This window comes from Gigantopelta aegis, chromosome 3, assembly GCF_016097555.1.
Source record: "Gigantopelta aegis isolate Gae_Host chromosome 3, Gae_host_genome, whole genome shotgun sequence".
Taxonomy (NCBI): domain Eukaryota; kingdom Metazoa; phylum Mollusca; class Gastropoda; order Neomphalida; family Peltospiridae; genus Gigantopelta; species Gigantopelta aegis.
In genome coordinates this window covers 6,965,077-6,986,833 of record NC_054701.1, presented here as the reverse complement: position 1 = coordinate 6,986,833, position 21,757 = coordinate 6,965,077, and the positions used below count along the sequence as shown (strand labels likewise).

Below are 21,757 nucleotides of genomic sequence, written 5' to 3'. Positions count from 1 at the left end.
CTAGTGCCGTGCGACTGGTCAGTGAAAGGCTGTGGTATGTGACGTCCTGTCTAAGATGCGGGTTTTTTTTCTCTATAAGTGTCGAAATAACTACATCTTAGACACCACATAGACGTAGTTTAAAATGTTGTTGAGTTGTCGTCAAATACTTTATATTACTATCCTGTACAATGACTGATAGGTACTGGGTTCTCCTCCTGGTACCGGCTCCCAACCAGAGTGAGTTCAGAGACTCAATGGATAGGTTTAAGGCCCATACGACAATTTCGTTGTCACTAACAACCAACAACTAACCCACTGTCCATAGCTGAGGTATCTGCCCAGGACAACGTGCTGGAATCTAACTGAATAAAAAAAAAAAACACGCAAAATAACTATAGAAGAAGAAAAAATTATTATTTTTTGTGGTCCAGTATATATTCTTTTTTGCAAAAGCCTAAATTCAAAATTATAAATAAAAAAAGAAAAAAATGTTGTTGTTAAAGACACACATTTATCTCATTCCAACGGAACAATTCTTGTATCTGTTCTTTGTACTACAAACAATAAACAGAATGTGTATGAACAGCGAAAATACAGTTCACAAAGGCGCAATACACCAAGTTGTAAAGAAATCTGTTGAAACTATCGGCGCGGATGTTACAAACAGTCTATAGGTCTCAATGGATGCGGGACTCTGTTGACACTCGTACAATGGATGCTACTCAGTAGCGGTTTTGTTGTCTTTAATTAAATGACACAGATTCGCGTTAACCCATTAACATCCTAAAAGCAGCCATGGCCCGGCAGTGTAAACAGAAGCGCCGAGGCAGTGCTGTTTTTTTAGAGGTGTACATTATGATGCACACACCCGTGTCGGGGATCGGCGCGGTTCAGGGGGCCGATATAATCATCACAATCATTCCGTCTTGTCGAGGGCTGGTGGATACACAGGCGTGTAGGTAATGAGGGTTGACACTGTTTACATAGTCATACTTCAGCATTTTTTTAGTTTAAAAAAAAAAAAAAGTACTTCATAATTTTTGTTTTCTTCGAAGCACAGCACAGGCATGGGGCGTGTTCGAAACCCTAGTGGTATATGAACACGATAAACTAGTTCAGAGGCGATAGTTATAATTTTATTATATATTAATTTTCATGTCACTGGGGCCCCCCTAAATGGATTTTCTGGATCCGCCACTGTAGTTAACTACCTACCAGACATGAGGAAAGAAAGTGAATAGTGAAGGGAGGGCCCTGACAGACTGAGACAGAGGGGGCGTTGTCGCTTCCCTGGAATTTGTTTTCTAAAATGCAAATTTCTGTATTTTACAAGTAAAATTCATCATAAAAAAATTAGGACATACATGACAAATCGTAGCAAATGTCAATAATAGTTTTAGATGTAGAATTATTGGGGATGCTATAGCCCCCCACCCCCTTTCCCCAGACCCATTTGCTCCGCCGTGCCTTCGGTAGGAGTATGAAAATGATATTCCTTTTATAAATAATGTTAATAAAAGGCTCTGGACTTTGTTAAGATACTAGTGTTAACGCCCTTAACTTTACAAGATTTAGTATTTAATATATGGACTCAAATTCTCATATAACCATATATCCGGCGCCATATAACCGTAAATAAAATGTGTTGAGTGCGTCGTTAAATAAAACATTTCCTTCCTTCCTTCCAAATTCTCATTTTAGGTATTTCCTTTAAATCACTTGAATTTGCCAGCCACATCGAGAAGTCGGAATATCTCGGACGATTTCAGATAGGAACTCAATTGACGTTGTTTGAATGCGTAGCTGAAATGGCTTGTTCATATATATATATATATATATATATATATATATATATAATAACGCCCAACGGGGTTCCGTTCTAATGAAAATAATGACGAGTTTCGGTGCCCCTACCCAGATTAACTAAATGATATGATTGGAGGAGACTTTGATGATTGTTCAAAGACGAACTGTCACCTGAACTTGTGATTATTGTCAAATCATTTCCTAACCGTGGGGTATTTTCACACCTGGCTTTGGTAAAATTACACCGGACATTTTTTCTTCATTCCAAAAGTAGACCCTTAAAGCCGCAACCTCGCCTTTTCAGTCTAGGAAATCATGTATTAATACAAAGCAAAGGCACAAGTTGAGTTTGATTAAATTAGGGAGTTTTCATTTACAGTGGATATTATTAATTGCTTTAATACAGCAAAAGTTAAAGTTTGTGTTCTTTAACAACACCACTAGAGCACATTGATTTCTTAATCATCGGCTATTAAATGTGAAGACTGTGTAATGTGTATTGTAGATATTCAACTGTTAAAAAGATAAAGTTTATTTTGTGTAATGACACCACTACAGCACATTGATTTATTAATAATATAGTCTTAGAGAGGAAACCCGCAACATGTTCGCATTAGTAGCAAGGGATATTTTATATGCACCATTCCACATACTACAGCCTTTGATATACTAGTCGTGGTGCACTGGCTGGAACGAGAAATAGCCCAGTGGGCCAAAGAACGGGGATCATAGATACCAGACCGACCTCGCTTCAAACAAGCGCTTTACCATAGGGCTACGTCACGTCTCTTGGTGCATCATGTCACGTGGCAGTTGTTTTATACGCACAATAGAATAGTGTACAACTAAACAATCTACAAGTGCCACTCCATCTCTGCTTCTAATTTATACTGCTTCTCAATAGCTAGCAATGTACGAGTTAGTAACCCGCATTAAATGTTGAGACATTAGCTATAACAACTTTAAAAAAGGCAACTCGACTGGTTGATATACTAGCATTCTAAACACTTAAATGTTTATTTGTTTGGGTATTTCGTTTTTTTGATTTGTTTGCGTTTGTTTTTGTGTTGTTGTTTTTGTTGGGTTTTTTTTGTTCTTTTTTTTTGTTGTTGCTGTTTAGGTCTTCTCTAAGCTCTTTACGAAGTTTCCGTGTGCATCAACTATCAACCATGACGATGAAATCTTATACCTTTTGCCACATTTATTACATTTCAACAGTATATGAACGCTCACCTAAAGTGCCGCCACCCCCCCCCCCCCCCCGCGCCCAAACACACACTAGCGTTTGACATTATGAACTGGTCACATATCACAGTTATCTTCCCATGTGGTTGACCAAAATCTAGTAATATATCCGCGCAAGTAGTCTGCAAGAAGTTGACAGGGGAGAGCATTAAGCATGTAGTTTAAATACATGTGTAACTTGTTAACAGTGAAGACCTTTTTGTGCAAAAGTAGTGCTTTTTGTGTAAAATGGGTGTACTCTGGCCAAGTTTAGTGGATGTGTTTGTTTAAACCAATATCTTGCAGATGGAAGGTGCATTAAAAATCCATGGGCGTACTGATGTTAATATAAGTCCTATAGCCAGTAATATAATGCTATATAGAAACATATAGAGTAAATAACTGTGGTCAGTGGCCAGTTGGGACCCTCAGACGGGCCATTTCATACCAGAATGTCCATTTTGTCCCCACTCGAACACTGTTTTTTGCAAATAATTGTAAAATTTCTCAAAATTGTAGATACAAAAAGCTATTTATATACAGCACTGGGTCTAGGGATAATTATTAAATTACACAATTTTTAAAAAACTCTTTTAGATTTACAATTATTCTCCCCCCAACCCCCCCCAAAAAAAAACACAACAACAAACGAACAAACAAACAAAAAACAAAACAAAACAAACACCAAAAACAATCGAGTGTGTTCCTAACGGGACAAAGATGAACTTGCTATATGACGTGTTATTAAATTGTGTATTATTACTATGCATGTATTACCCATATATTATTAACGTTTACAACTTACCATTCCCTGCAATGTGCACATTATAGTACTTTATTTATAAATATAAATGTATGCCCACAAAATGTATATTATTTGTTAAAATATAATTGTATATGAAATGACTCGTTTGTATGGGGTACCGGCCTCGGTGGCGTAGTGGTTAGGCCATCGGTATACAGGCTGGTATGTACTAGGTCGGATCCCAGTCGAGGCATGGGATTTTTAATCCAGATACCGACTCCGAACCCTGAGTGAGTGCTCCGCAAGGCTCAATGGGTATGTGTAAACCACTTTCACCGACCAGTGATCCATAACTGGTTCAACAAAGGCCATGGTTTGTGCTATTCTGCCTGTGGGAAGCGCAAATAAAAGATCCCTTGCTGCTAATCGGAAAGAGTAGCCCATGTAGTGGCGGCAGCGGGTTTCCTCTCAAAATCTGTGTGGTCCTTAACTATATGTCTGACGCCATATAACCGTAAATAAAATGTGTTGAGTGCGTCGTTAAATAAAACATTTCTTTCTTTCTTTCTTTCGTTTGTATGGGCGGATGTGCACGGCGTGTGAACCACTTTCTCGACAGAAGTTGTAAGGTCACTGGGCTGGGCGATGTGGATTTCCAACACTCGCCACCAAACGCTTGGCGTGATAAACATTTCGAATCGTCTTTTCAAACTCGTGTCTCAGACTCGTACCTGTACATAGTAAGTTACACGGTAAAGTGCACTTATTTGATTTTGTTTTCACTTGGTGACACCACTGAATTCAGTTAATTGTATCACGCTAGCGTTTTGTTTTGTAATAAACATCTCATCACTGTCGGCAGACATACACTGTGCGCCTTATGTGAGCCTCGAGGTATACACTCTCCAACACCAGTCAATAACGCACTTCTAAAGAGAGGGTCGCACGGCAATCGGGTTACAAAAGTAAAACATGATAGATTCGGTCAGATTGCGTGACTTGGAATATACACTGTAAATATTGGCCGTTTTAGACGCAGCTCATAAACATATCAGCTGCTAAACACACACACACACACACACACACACGCGCACGCACGCGCGCGCACACACACACACACACACACACACACACACACTATCTCTCTCTCACACACACACACTCTCTCTCACACACACAAACACACATACAGACAGACACACACACATACACACCCACACACACATACAGACCGATACCAAACTAATTAAAAATATACAACAAAATATTGTGATACATGTATCCAGCTGCATAAATAAAAGTAGATATTGCAGAACAAATTTAAAATACTGCTGTGCGACTACATGCCTTTAATTAGCAAACCTTCATAATTAATATAATCAGTCTATTACCAAAATTGAACGCCCTGCAGACAATCGCATACTTCGCGTCTTTGTGTTACACGCAGAGATGCTGCATGAATGTGCAAACACCATTTAAATAAATTACAGAACAGAAAAACAAAAAAACAAAAATCCCAAAACAATGTTGTTAAATAATAAGCGTAACTCTAAGGTCGTCATCCCTAAACATAAAATAGAGTCAATACTTGCCTTGCTTTCAGTTATCTGTTTTAACCGCACCATCAGTGGACTTTCGCAGCGAATACAATAGCGACACGGTAGACAATATCGTTCTATAAATGGCATACATGTATTCCTCCAAATCGTCTGTGGGACATTCACGAATTAGACGAACCAGCCTTCGCTGTATATTATATCTCCTGGCTTCCGCCGGCAATGACTAACACGGTTTTGTGAAATTAGCGTCGCGTGAGGAACATACATGGGTAGTTAGACACAAATTTGGAAGATAATTTGTCAACAAAACATTTCTTTTTGTCACTTTTGTCGTATAACCAACATGGTGGAAAGCTGTAACTCGCCATGGCAGCTTGGGTATTTACTCGCCCACCCTTACACCGATTTAGATGATATCGCCGTATTTGATTGATCTGTCCCGAGTCAAGTTACTGGCATCCAGAGACAGGACTCGGGATGGACATGCTCGAAACCTTCGTGGTATAGGAGCATGTTAAAAACTTCAAGTTAAGTCAAGTATTTGATTGCCCGTAGTTTGCTCCTGTTATTTTACAGTCTGTAATTCACTGACTCGCTGGCTAGTTCGTGTTTTTATACGGTTGTCTTACGTGCCAGTAGGAGACCAAAAACAAAACGGTTAACTGGTATTTGTGTCTGAGCGTGACCCCGGCATAGTGTTTAGTAGGAGTATAACACATTACAACTGTGATATTCGGCCCAGTGTTATACATCACGACAAAACACAACTGTTGATTGTCTTTTTGTTAGGGTAATAAGTCACTCGTGTACACCTCTGTGACGCGAGACAATACATACCACCTGTTGACGATTTATGGGAGCTGTCACGAGCTTGTAAAAATACCCTTTGGACTCTGTTGCCGAGATATAAACGTAAATAATAATATGCCGCGCGAATGGTTGTTTTGTTCTGATTTCAGGTACGATCGAACGTCCTCTGTGGACCCATTCTCTGATTGGTCTGCCCCCGTCCCAGCCAGTGCCCCTCGACCGGTATATAAAAACCGTGGTATATGTTGTCTTCCCAATGAAAACAAAATATATGGTTTTCTCTAATACGATGTGTCAGAATGACCCAATGTTTGACATTCAGTAGCCACTGATTAATACATCAATGTGCTCTAGTAGTGGAGTACACATTTAAACTAACATGGATATATTTTAAGTAAAAGAATATACATTAATGTGTCTATGCAGGCAAGACGGAGCAGTGGATGGGTTGGTGGGTGGTGGTGGGGGGGGGGGGGGTAGCTATTAGTAGTAAATCTTAAGGCAGATGTGATTTTTACTTGCCCATGCAGGGAATTGCATTTCAGGACATCGAAAATGTGCTATTCAATGAGATCTGTGGATAAGCTATTGTTTCTTCAAGATGTAAGCACCCACTCCCTGTCCGCCCTATATGCAAGCAAATGAATGAATGAATGAATGCATGTTTACCGACACCCTAACACAAACATAGAGATCGGTTATTGGGTGTCAAACAAGGTAAGTACATTAATACGATTAGTTCCATTAAAAATAAAAAGTGTACAATTATGTAAAACACAGTGTAAAGAGCTGTGGGAAACGTACGATAGAGTACAATACAAATATCAAGAACAGGAACGAACTTCAATTCGAAGCTACAACAGAGAATGTTCCACTTTCCAAAAACGAAACATGAGCATGGCACTGTCAAATCTCACGAATACTTGTGTCGCACCACTTGAAGTCACACACACGCCAAAACCATCCTGTGTTGTCGCCACTTCCACAATTACAAGGCCAGTAAACACAGAAACTCGCAACACACCTGTTTCATCCATTTCCGGAAACATTGAAACCACTTTCTCCATGTCAAATCTATCAACACATGGAATTTTCACGCACTCAAAATTTGATAACTGTAATTTCAACGTCGTAATTGGTAAATCTGAACAGTAATCAAAGAATGGCGCCCGAGCACAGTTCGTAGTTAAATATTCATACACCAACCGCTTCACATATAAATTATACCATACAAAATAGGTCGCTTCAGACATTTTTATTACAGGTTAAAAGTTATTGAAATTACTTACGTTATATGTTTATAGTGAATTCAAAATGGTTCTAGTTGGTATTGACATTTAATGCAAAAACTTAATATGAATTGTATTAATGATTGTAACATTGTCATTCTCTCATTCGACTATTGACGGGAAAAGCCGAACCACCATAGGGATTCCGCTAATGTAGAGTATGAATTTCGTGTTAATAAAATAGTAAATAGTTGGAAAATAGAGTTCACTTTTTATTTCAAAGAGCTTTACATTAATGGCATGGTTATGTGTTTGGAATTATAAGACTTGAACGTGAACGTGGTTAACGCGCTACGCCATTCATACAGTGTGTAAAGCGGTTTTGCGTTTCATACTAGCATGAAACTCAAATATTTTCACGTTCAATTCTTAAATAATACCGGTGAGAAATGGCCTACCCAGAGATTTGACAGGCATCGCATCAGTAATCAAAGCCCAGACATGTTACGTGGTAACAACAATCCCACCGCGACCGGCCTCGGTGACGTCGTGGTTAAGCTATCGGACATACGGCTGATAGGTACTGGGTTCGCAACCCGGTACCGGCTCCTGCCAAGAGCGACTTTGAACGACTCAGTGGGTAGGTGTAAAGCTACTACACCCTCGTATCTCTCACTAACCACTAACAATTAACAACTAACCCACTGTCCTGGACAGACAGCCCAGATAGCCGAGGTGTGTGCCCAGGACAGCGTGCTTGAACCTTAATTGGATATCAGCACGAAAATAAGTTGAAATAAAATGGTTAAGCCATCGGACTAGAGGCTGGTAGGTACAGGGTTCGCAGCCCGGTACCGGCTCCAACCCAGAGCGAGTTCGTAAGGGCTTAATGGGTAGGTGTAAGGCCACGTACTACACCCTCTTCTCTCTCAATAACCACTAGCCAACTAACAACTAACCCACTGACCTGGACAGACAGTCCCAACAGCTGAGGTGTGTGCCCAGGACAGCGTGCTTGAACCTTAATTGGATATAAGCACGGAAATAAGTTGAAATGAAATGAATGAATAAATCCCATCGCATTGATTTCATATCGCCAGGTGATCCAAGCCGACACGAGCCGTCAGTTAATATGTAATCTTTGTCATGATAAAAACATAAAACATGGCTAAAGTAGTCTACGAACAGCCCTGGGCAAGTATTTACGGAGTGAAATAGGCTTCAATTTTGACGTATGTATTTTAGGGTACTTTACTTTTGTTTGTTTATTTATCCCTTTTACGTTATTTCATTTCATTTCATTTCACTGCACTGCATTGTATTGTATTGTATTGTATTGTATTTATTTATTACTTCGCCCCTTTTAATTATTTATTAATAATAATAATAATTATTATTATTATTCACAAAATGTTAACATCATCACAACATTACAAATGTTTTGGTGTTAGGTAACCTTAAGCATAAAAAAAACCCATCTTGGTATATTTTAAACTACGACAGTTTGTTATCAATTATGGGTTACCCATGAAGCTGCAATTTGACTTCAACCTCTGCGAAAAAGTATCGTTATTTAAAATACATATTAAAGAAATTCACTTTCGATTTTTGTTTTAAATTAATGAATACTTAGTGATTATATCTGTCCAAACTAGATTTGAAATACATTTTCAAACTTATTGCTATGGGGATGTGACTTTTCTTATTCCGGAAGTGAACCCCAATTACAGGCATAATCAACCACATGGAACCGTCTAAAACATCACAAAATCTTAGGGCGTTACTAAGTGATTATTTAGCCAACCCACTAACAATTTGTTGCCTGAAGGCCATGGCTGGAAGGGGTGGGCAGAGAAAAAGAAGAAGAAATAATTAGAAGAAAATAAGAAACGAAGAAAAAAAGAAGAAGAATTGGAGCGAAACATGTTTTGTGTGTTCATGGTACATTACAATTTAGGTCGATCATAGTTCAAGGATAGTTTTGTAAGTAATCATTACAGTAAATAAATACTTGATATATCTGACTGTTATCATAATGGATTTGGGCACTTTAGCATTTTGTTTTGCTGAAACAATGAATCTGGAGATTTTTTGAAGTGGTAATAATTACTTTAATGCAAAGAATACACTTGCCAACTAAAACAAACATGGTTTGTTTACGAAACAAATTAAAGCATATTTCGCCTCGGGCTAAAATCGGATGAGTACATATGTGTGTATGTTAAACCGCAAACTAACTGTGACACGGTGTGTTGGTGTATATTAACCACTCATGTTTATAGGGCTGAGATGGGATGAGTACGTATGTGCGTATGTTAAACCGCAAACTAACTGTGACACGGTGTGTTGGTGTATATTAACCACTCATTTTATAGGGCTGAGATGGGATGAGTACGTATGTGCGTATGTTAAACCGCAAACTAACTGTGACACGGTGTGTTGGTGTATATTAACCACTCATTTTATAGGGCTGAGATCGGATGAGTACGTATGTGCGTATGTTAAACAGCAAACTAACTATGACAAGGTGTGTTGGTGTATATTAACCACTCATGTTTATAGGGCTGAGATGGGATGAGTACGTATGTGCGTATGTTAAACAGCAAACTAACTGTGACAAGGTGTGTTGGTGTATATTAACCACTCATGTTTATAGGGCTGAGATGGGATGAGTACGTATGTGCGTATGTTAAACCGCAAACTAACTGTGACACGGTGTGTTGGTGTATATTAACCACTCATGTTTATAGGGCTGAGATGGGATGAGTACGTATGTGCGTATGTTAAACAGCAAACTAACTGTGACACGGTGTGTTGGTATATATTAACCACTCATGTTTATAGGGCTGAGATGGGATGAGTACGTATGTGCGTATGTTAAACAGCAAACTAACTGTGACACGGTGTGTTGGTATATATTAACCACTCATGTTTATAGGGCTGAGATGGGATGAGTACGTATGTGCGTATGTTAAACCGCAAACTAACTGTGACACAGTGTGTTGGTGTATATTAACCACTCATCTTTATAGGGCTGAGATGGGATGAGTACGTATGTGCGTATGTTAAACAGCAAACTAACTGTGGCAAGGTGTGTTGGTGTATATTAACCACTCATGTTTATAGGGCTGAGATGGGATGAGTACGTATGTGCGTATGTTAAACAGCAAACTAACTGTGACACGGTGTGTTGGTATATATTAACCACTCATGTTTATAGGGCTGAGATGGGATGAGTACGTATGTGCGTATGTTAAACAGCAAACTAACTGTGACACGGTGTGTTGGTGTATATTAACCACTCATTTTATAGGGCTGAGATCGGATGAGTACGTATGTGCGTATGTTAAACAGCAAACTAACTGTGGCAAGGTGTGTTGGTATATATTAACCACTCATGTTTATAGGGCTGAGATGGGATGAGTACGTATGTGCGTATGTTAAACAGCAAACTAACTGTGACACGGTGTGTTGGTGTATATTAACCACTCATTTTATAGGGCTGAGATGGGATGAGTACGTATGTGCGTATGTTAAACAGCAAACTAACTGTGACACGGTGTGTTGGTATATATTAACCACTCATGTTTATAGGGCTGAGAGCTCTTCCAAAAACGAACACCAGGAGAAGGGTATCATTCATTCTGAGTAAATATTGTCGGTTAATCATCTTCCAGCACATCCTATTATTGCGCCACTAGGTGTAATGATGATGATGAAGGTGATGATGACGATTATGATATAATCGATGATGATGATGATGATGATGATGATGATAAATTTGTATGTTTGTATGACAAAACCAAATGAAGTAAAATAATATGTGATTCAAACTGATCTTGTATGCCTTCCCCCATATCAGTTTTATTTAAAGGAAATCTCTCAAAATATATGAGAATCAACAATCACTAACCGTACTTATTATTTTACTTTTGAAAATTTAACAAAAACAAAATCAGAAAACACAACACAAAGTCACATTAAGTGTTCATCTTATGAAGCACGTTTACAAATATCGAAGACTCTGCCAGTGCGGACTTTTTGCGCTCGATTATTTTGTCATAATCCGACATGTCAGTTCACTGAATACATAAAAATGGTCCTTGATGTGCAATAACGTTTGTTTTGTTTTTGTTCACATACATACATTGTCAGTTTTGTGCTATAATCTTACTTCTGTTGTAGGAAGGTAGGAAATGTTTTATTTAACGACGCACTCAACACATTTTATTTACGGTTATATGGCGTCGGACATATAGTTAAGAACCATACAAATATTGAGAGAGGAAACCCGCTATCGCCACTTCATGGGCTACTTATTTTGATTAGTAGCAATGTATCTTTTATATGAACCATCCTATAGACAGGGTAGTACATACCACGGCCTTTGCTACACCAGTCGTGGAGCACTATCTGGAACGAGAACTAGCCGAATGGGTCCACCGACGGGAATCGATACAAGATCGATCGCGCATCAGGCGAGCGCTGTACCACTGAGCTACGTCCCACCCGATTTGTTTGTAAAAATGACGACTTTGAATAGAGCTCCGTTAGGCACTGAGACGTTTAGGTGCTAGGGTCATCCGGAAAAATGTTGAAATGCTCATCTGATGCTCACAAACGCGTTTTCACGACATTTAGTGTTGTTCCATGTAGAACATTCAAAAATATTATTGGTAGTAAATCTTAAGGCAGAGATGAATTCTGCATTCTGCGGGATAAGTTGTGATTTTTTTTATCAGTTATATGATCGAAAGCCAAGAAAGATCAAACAAGTTACATATCAGCAATCATATGAATAGAAGTAGAAATGAAGGGGCCATTGCGGTAAAGCTGATATCTCATCTATATGAAATACTAATACAATTGAGTTTTACAACGCTATAGTCGTGAAATGCAATAATCATGCTTAGACATGACTGGTTAATCGATAAAGCTTACTGCCCTACTATAAATACCAAGTTATAACTTTGATATTGTTTGCATAGACAGAACACCAAATACACTTGGGCGTGATATATGTTAAGAAATACATCCAGAAATGCAAGATCATGTCTTGGTGCCGCTGAAAGTAGAATAATTTGTTTTAAATTGGCAGCACAAGGGGATAAAGACCTACCCCTGGATCCGCTACTGATTATTGCAAAACTTTCAATCATTGTTATATAATAAATATAAAAACAAACTTAACTTCCTGCAGTATGTTACCTTTTCTATTCAATGTAAAGTAGATTTGTTTTGCTTATTTTTGTTTATCGACAACACTAGACCACATTGATTTATTAATCATCGACTATTGGATGTCAAATATTTAGTAATTTTGACATATAGTGTTAGAGAGGAAACCCGCTACATTTTTCTATTAGTAGCAAGGGATCCTTTATAGGCACCAGACAAGATAGCACATACCACGGCCTTTGATAAACCACTCATGGTGCACCGGCTGGAACAAGAAATATCCCAATGGGTCCACCGACGGGAGTCGATCCTAGACCGACCTCGCATCAAGCGAACGCTTTGCCACTGGGCTACGTCCCGTCCCTGCGACGCATAGAGTCCATAGTGGATATTTCCGCGGCATTTATTTAGCCATGAGACTTTCAGTTTTATATATTACTTTTATTATTTATATATTTATTTATTTATTTAGTAATATTGACAAATTAAACAGGAGGCTATTTTTTTCCACGGCATAGTTTTACTGAGGCGAGTTTCTTAATTGCCAGTGTTGTGTGTATGGCAGTCTTCTTCAGAAACACACAGCCAACGAAGATATTACACACACAGACAACGACGATATTACACACACAGACATGAATAATTACGTTAAAGACGATTTTGAGGTGTGGTGCGACCCACTGACACACCGTCCATCTCTCCCAAGAGTCATCGCCTGTTAGGTGGTTTTCAACAAACCTAGCTTCGTAGAGCGCTCACCTGACATACGTCCGTCGCACCATCGAAAATTCTTAGTGGACCCATTCTCTCATTTAGGTTTTCCCCATCCCAACCAATGCACCCCGACTGTTACATCAAAGGCCTTGGTATATGCTGTCCTGCCTGTGGTGAAGTATATATATAAGATATTTTTGCTGCTAATGAAAAAATGTAACGGGTTTCCTCCCTAGGACTATTTGTAACAATTACCAAATGTTTTACATCCAATAGCCGATGCTGAATAAATCAAACAAACTTGAACTTTTAAGAAATACAAACTTTCTACTATTATAATACAGGCTACACATTTGAATTAGTAGTATTATAACTTTCAGATATCTACGACATATATATTAATTATATTTTGAGTCTTATATGCAATAATATATCTCCATCCCTAACATATTTCCATATACATATACATTCACACACTCACACACACGTACGCACACCCCTGGCATACTCACACAACACGCATACATATGCATTCACACACACACACACACACACACACACACACACACACGCATATGCACACCCATGGGCATACTCACACCTCACACACGCACACCCGCACGCACACACAAACACGCAAATACATCTTCAAAACCAATAACAGCAAGAATCGGCCTAACCGTATGAATAAAACAACAATACCCTATAATCGAGACGTAATTATTTCTGAAGTAGCCTTTATCTCAAATGCAGATTCATACACGAAAATAATCATTTTTTCTAATGCGGCGTGGTATCGAGACATCTAAAACAAAATCACCCATTGTTAGTAAAACACCGTTAATCGCCGCCGGTCATTGTGAAAACCATTCTGACCATCTGATAGGGGAATCCCCTGAACTTGTGCCATGTAACCCGAATCTATGACACGTCCTTGAAGCAACACCTCCGATTGTATCTCGTCGATTGGAGTCAACTATAACCACTGGTCGTTTGTATCAGGTAGCGAGAACACGCCCCACTAATAGGCGCGATCATGTCACAGATACCAGTGTAGTCTCGCGGTCAGGGAAGGGACAGCTGTAGGTTGCACTATACCAATTAATTTCCGGCTGGGTCGAAGTTCGAGGTGTACCGAACTTTTGATAGAGAAGTTAACACCACAAGTCCTGTGATTGGTTATAAATGTGAGTGTGTTGGTTGTAAAAAAAATTAGTTTCATCTGGGCTAAAAATGTATGCAATTTTATTTGATGTAGTACCACCGTGTCAAGTAGCCTTGTGCTTGGAACATGTATGGGGTACCTGTAAAAAAAAAAGTACAAAAATTTTGTGCGAAACTAGGGGTGTTGCAGAAACATCTGGTTATACCGAAAATGAGCCATGAAAGGTACCATTTTCTGCAGTTAATACTTTGAGGTAGGGGTTGTAGTACTGATATTTATGGGTCACAGTTTGGTTGATATATTGCATATAGTGTTTTTAAACACAAACGTTAACATGGTCGCCTATGGGATTTGAATTGGTATAGTCCAACCTGTAGATGACTTCTCCCGCTAACGTCTTCACTTCATTGTATTAACGCGCTACCTACCGTGTCGGATGGGCCTGGGGCCAGTGATTTACATGTATGTCGACTGACACTAATGATTGAATATCACGCGATACGTAGTCGCTGAGTGGAATGTAGACTTAATTAAAATTTTAGCAATACTTTGATATTTTGTTTGATGTCGTCATAGGTTTACTAAATCATGTTGTCAATTTGTTAGACGAACATGCCTCAGTGTGTATTCATCCAGTAATGTTATGTTTTCAGCTAGCGACTTACGATTAGCAATACAGGGCCTATCCGATGTACGATTTTACTACGAGATAAAATCCACATTGAATTATACAAGAACCTTCTGATAACCGGATTCACTCTGAATAGAGAAAGAACGTTTGTTTTGTTTAACAACACCACTAGAGCACATTTATTTATTATTAGTCAGCGGCTATTGTATGTCAAACATTTGGTAATCTTGATATATAGTCTTAGAGAGGAAACCCGCTACACTTTTCCATTATTAGCAAGGAACCTTTTATATGCACGGTCCCTCAGACAGGATAACGCATACCACGGCCTTTGATATACTAGTCGTGGCGCGATGGCTGGAACGAAAAAGATAGTCCACTGAGCTACGTCACGACCATTATCTAAATAGAGAATACTACATGAGTGGCAGTTAGATACCATATTGTCTTACAACGAATTGTTTTAAAACGTATCTAACGAGTGAGGGGGCGAGACGCAGCCCAGTGGTACAACGCTCGTTTGATTCGCGGTCGGTTTGGGATCGATCCCCATCAGTTAGCCCATTAGGCTATTTCTCGCTCCAGCCAGTGCACCACGATTGGTATATCAAAGGCCGTGGTATGTATTACCCTGTCTGTGGGATGGTGCAATATAAAAGAACCCTTGCTGCTAATCGAAAAGAGTAGCCCATGAAGTGGCGACAGCGGGTTTCATCTCTCTATCTGTGTGAACCTTAACCATATGTCTGACGCCATATAACCGTAAATAAAAAATATGTTGCGTGCGTCGTTAAATAAAACATTTCTTTCTTTCTTTCTAACGAGTGAAAATAGTTGGATACGTTTTTTAAACGAGTTGTAAGATAAATGGTATTTAACGGACACAAATGTTGTATTCTGTTTCTCCTGACAAAAAAAAAAAAAAAAAAATTAAATGCCTTTACCAACGAAAACCTATTTACGGCCCTTGCGTTTATAGTTAACTTGTGCATCACAGACAAGTCATTTTCAGATTTACTTTTATTATATAACATTGAGTGAAATACCTTAAAATATCCGTGAAATGAAAGTTTTATCAGTCACTCAGTGACGATAACACATTTTAGAGTGACAATTTCACTATTTCACTCTAAAATGTGTTATCGTCACTGTAAAAAAAGCCGGAAGTATATTGCTGCTGGCATTTTAAAAATAAAGATAAATTGCCAAAAATTATATAATAAATAGAAAATTCCATGTTTTTTGTCAAATATGATTTATATCTCAAAGATAAATTGCCAAAAATTATATAATAAATATAATGTTTTTTGTCAAATATGATTTATATCTCATCTCGTGAAGTTTCATCTCGTGGAGCAGCCAGTCGTAGGTCTTTAAAATGTTATAATGTTCTCACCAACGGGTGTGTAACAAACACTGATATTCAACGAAAATGACGTATGCCTGTTCGCTATAACATCTTACTGACAATTAGTATGTTAAACAAGCTAAAATTGTAAAATAGGTGGGATTCTTTTCTTTGTTTATTTTATTTTATTTTATTTTATTTTTATATATTTAAAAATAAAATCCAAATAAATGTTTTTGTGATAAACTGATTCATCATAGAACCTCTGAAAAATAATTATAGAATACTACGCAAGAGTAACTGTATGCCTTTAACTTGATAAGTCGGGACACAGAATATTTGAATCTCACAAACACAACACATTATATGCCACCTGTGTGAATTGTCATCAATAAGCAAAACATACACCAACCTACTATAACAAAAACCCACGTGAAAATTGCCAACATCGACCAATACGTTCATATGCAACAGACTTTCGAAACAAACCGAAAAGACAAACCCAGCAGAAATCATTTAGATTATGATAATACGTAAACCCTTTGATTTGATTGGTTAATTGTCCATACTATTTCTGGAATTAGAAATTGGTCCGGGTTCCTACAAACATTAAAGTGACAAATTCTCTCAAACAGGACGTACGGAAATTAACCACTGGCCATGTATCTTGTTTCTCGTCCGCATGAAATGCATTTTCAAGATAATAAAAATGCTATGACAAGCATTAAAACACTAGATATGGATAGTTTTAAACTAAAAGTTGTAATTTAACAGTAAAGAAACGTGTAAAAGTCAAACACAATCTGTACTTGAACATAGCCGCACGAGCTCCCAGTTTTGTAGAGAGGCAGGCTGGGTTTTGCACGAATTAAACGAAAATGCCCGAATCTGGATAACATTATTGATTGATATTAGCATTTCTGCCAAACAGGAATGCAGGGTTACAAACTAATAACTAAGCATTTTTTCATAGATTGCACCTAATTTTGCTGGTAAAATGATGGAAATACATGGTAAAAACGTATTAGGTTAGTACATTGTGCCCGAATATCTCTATCGTTTTTCCCCGAACTTGAAGATTTGCTCGAGCACTATGGGGGGAGTTGTCCCCTATCCCCCGCCCCGTCTGGTACGCTTATGCCGTTGAAGATAACTGGATTCAGTGTGTATAATATTCATCGCAAGATATTGAAAACTGCATTCTTATTTTTGAAATCCATAAAGCTCGTGAATAGCCCCTGCTGATTAAAGAAAGATGAACCTCGGCGACTGGGAGAAATTGGTGTTTGCTAACACCCTCGCTCCAGTGCGTCCGGTCGCCACCAGAACACACACATCAACAGGGCGCAGTTAATTGCCTGGGAAAAACTGATAGCTCGGAAGATTACTAGCCGCAGTCCAAACAATCTCTACAGCAATAGCTATCAGAACTTTACAAACATACAATGTAGTTCTGTTCCTGAATAACTAATTAACTCACTAAATAAATAACTGAGTACATGTGTGTACTAATAGTAATAGCATTGGTGCTACTTATACTACTACTACTACTACTACTACTACTACCATTACTGCTACTACTATTACTGCTACTACTATTATTACTACTACTACTTCTATTACAATTACTACTACAACTACTACTATTAGTAGTACTAGTACTGCTACTACTAAACTACTACTATTACTACTACTAAACTAATATTACCACTACTACAAAACTGATATTACTACTACTACTACTACTACTACTATTACTGCTGCTACTATTACTACTACTACTATTATTATTACTATTACTACTATTATTATTATTATTATTATTACCACTACTATTACCACTACTACTACTATTATTACTACTAAACTACTACTATTAATACTACTACTACCACTACTACTGGTACTACTGCTAGTACTATTCCTACTACTATTACCACTACTACTACTGCTGTTGTTGTTGCTGCTATTTGTGTTGCTATTATACAGTAAGTAGAAACGAAAGAGGACGAGGAAGAAAACGTAGCAGCAGTAGTAATACTAATAGTAGTAGTAGTAGTAGCAGCAGCAGCAACAGCAGCAGCAGCAGCAGAAGCAGCAGTAGTGGGGTAAGTAGTAATAACAGCAGCCACAGCTACAGTAATAGTAGTATAGAAGACGAAGAAGAAGAAGAAGAAAGAAGAAGAAAAAGAAGAAGAAGAAAAAAAGAGGCAAAAATAAGACATATTTAGTGATAATGGGAACACAACCTGGTTTTGTTAAATAGTACATGTTCTAGCCTACGTCTATAACTGACCGTGGTCTAAGCAATGTAAAGTACACCACAAGTCTAATCTACACCTACCTCTCTCTGGTGAGCATGCTCTGTCGTCCCATATCACAGACAAGGGATAGCCCGAACCCACGGGACGATTGTTTGTTTGTCTGCTTTGTCGATTTCGCCGTAACCGTTTCCATCCTGATTTGGGTTCACACATTTCATAACTCCAGTTCCCTTCGTACAGGTAGGAATAATTTCCATTCCTCCTCTCCATCTTATTTTTACGACTAAGCGTTAGGACGCTGTATCAGTAACATTATTTTGCACCGCCTCGCCAACGATCGCTGATTTTCCATTGAAAGTTTTCATCGAACCAGTGAGGCAAATGACGCATCACTTCTCTTACAGACGTCTTAACTCGATTACAAAAGTAGTTCTCTCTCTCTCTCTCTCTCTCTCTCTCTCTCTCTCTCTCTCTCTCTCTCTCTCTCTCTCTCTCTCTCTCTCTCTCTCTCTCTCCCTCTCTCTCTCTCTCTCTCCTCTCTCTCTCTCTCTCTCTCTCTCTCTCTCTCTCTCTCTCTCTCTCTCTCTTTTCTCGTTGATACGGCATATAATAACCTCCATTTAAAGTTTGAAGTGCCGGTAAATTATTCGAAGTTTCCGCTAAAACCACAACAGCGGGATACTCGTAACTGAGAAATCTTTTACAGGAATTAAATCAGTAATAAACACATAAACATGGCTTACGTACTGTGTGACGAGGTCGCCGTTGTCTTAAACCCTGCCATCGCCACTCCGTCTTGTGACAAGCTAGATGTATATGATTATAACCACCAGTGCACACGCGACACGAATATAAATCACAAAACACATATACACATACATGTACGGCGTAACCTCGACGAATTGCAACTGAACACTCAATAAGCGTGTGTCTGTCTTCGTTAGCCGTTTCGTCTTTTGATCTCTGTTGAAAAATGAATTTAAATCACGCAGATGATAGTTTATTACATATTGTTTGTTGAAAGCCAGCTCGTAAACAAGACTTCTTTTGTCAGCCACTAGTTATTCTCCGCCTGTTTAATATAGTACACCCCCCCCCCCCCCCCCCCCCCCCCCCACCGCGCCTCCTAGTGTATCACACTGAATCCACAGACTGACAGACTGACCGACCCGCTTGCATATCCAATTCTAAAATAGTGGGTAGAGTTATGGCAAATTAAATTTTAAGAACACGATATGAGTGGGTCCGTCGTTTATTTCTCAGTCAGATGTGTGGTCTTGTTTTAGACCATCTCCCGATGGCTCCCTAGCTACATCCCTCCAAAGTCACAAAACAGAAGAACAAAAAAGAAGACTAATAACCTCGAAAACCGTAAACAAATCAAAACAATACGATTATAAATGGTGGATATGCAGATAAGGTATATATGTCTAAGTTCTTAGGTGAACGATAGAGTTGACACTGCGGCTGAGACCCCACAAGGGAATGACAGCAGGGCTTCGGCCTCACTGTGGGTCTGTCTCTTTGTATTCTTCTTTCATGAGTAACTTATCCTTATTTACATACATGTACTAAACACGATGTCCAGGTAATAATATACAGTTGTCATGGTGGACTCGTTAAAACGCCTGCAATACCCGTACATGTACATTTGAGTTAGCATTTAAAAAATAACATTTTAAATAGAGCATTTGTAATGGATATAGATTTGCATGACATTCATAATTTCTTTTGCCAAGTAACCACTTACTGTTACAACAAACCTTCTCGCTTTGAAAGTTCCGTTTTGAAGAATTCCGTTGTTAGCTAGTCGTCCGGCTTTTTGGTACCTGGTGGGAGAGCCAAGGAGGACAGCTCTACTGTCATTCCCTTGAGGGGTCTCAGTCGCAGTGTCAACTCTATCGTCCAGAGCTTAGACTTATATATTATATAATCCGTATGACCATGTTGTTAACTTGTTAATCATGTTTCATGTTGGAAAAGAAAACGAGAAACTACATCACCAACTTGTGACTTCTGTTATTCATTTAACATTCCGGTAAAACAACACAAAGAAAATTACACTGTGCTGCTTTTGTTTTTTTTGCTTTGTTTTTTTGCTTTTTTTTTGTAGATGGTGATATATTTAATATTAATGCATATGTACATGTAGATAGTAGTATTATAAATGGCTAGTTAATAGAAATATATTTAAATAGGCTGGTTGATGTAATGGAATGAATGAATGAATGAATGAATGAATGTTTAACGACACCCCAGCACGAAAAATACATCGGCTATTGGGTGTCAAACTATGGTAAATGCAAAAAAATTGATGATCAACATCAATATAAAAATTCAATAGTTAAATTAAAACAGTGTAAATAATTGTACAAAAATACAAATATCACAGTTACATAATAGAACGAATGAATGAATGAATGAATGAATGAATGTTTAACGACACCCCAGCACGAAAAATACATCGGCTATTGGGTGTCAAACTATGGTAAATGCAAAAACAATTTTGATGTAATGGGGACATAAAATAAATATATAAGTTTAGAAAGAAAGAATGTTAAAAAGAAAAGTTATAGTAGGTAATTATAGTAATAAGTAATAATGTCAAAATTCACGTCAAGCGCTCGCTTGATAATTGTTTCTATAATCTTCCATCAAATTACTTTCTTGACCGAAGAGTCGTTTCCATGGTGCCCAGATTGTATTGTACTCTTCATATTTACAGTTTTTAAAAAGAATATATTTTTCTATTTCGTATTTATTTTGTAAAATGTTTTGAGCAGCTATTATATTTATTTCATTTTGTTTTTCATTTTTGTCTTGTATATACAATATTTAATGTTTATTAACAGCCAGTTTATAAATATGTCTTTTATATCGCCTATTTGTCCAAATAAAATAATTGTTTTATTTAATTTTATTCGAATTCCTTTTTTGTTTAAAATCCAATTTACAACAGCATGCCACAGATCAGTCACTTTATTACAATAGTAAAATAAATGTGTTAATGTTTCTGTTGAACTGCCACAGAACGTGCATTCATTAGTATCTATGTATTTAATTTTGTGTAAAAAAGTATTAGTTGTTAGTATCTGGTGTATA

At 38.0% G+C, this 21,757-nt stretch overlaps 1 protein-coding gene across 1 annotated transcript in view; it reads right to left on the bottom strand.

The window, feature by feature from the left end:
• The window catches only part of LOC121367453, a 208,287-nt gene extending 189,184 nt beyond the window's left edge, over window positions 1–19,103 (bottom strand). Inside the window, exon 1 of the mRNA XM_041491632.1 lies at window positions 18,736–19,103. Coding sequence (XP_041347566.1) covers window positions 18,736–18,925 — 190 coding nt within the window. The 5' untranslated portion in view covers window positions 18,926–19,103. The remainder of the gene's footprint in view (window positions 1–18,735) is intronic.
• Between the last annotated feature and the right edge of the window lie 2,654 nt (window positions 19,104–21,757).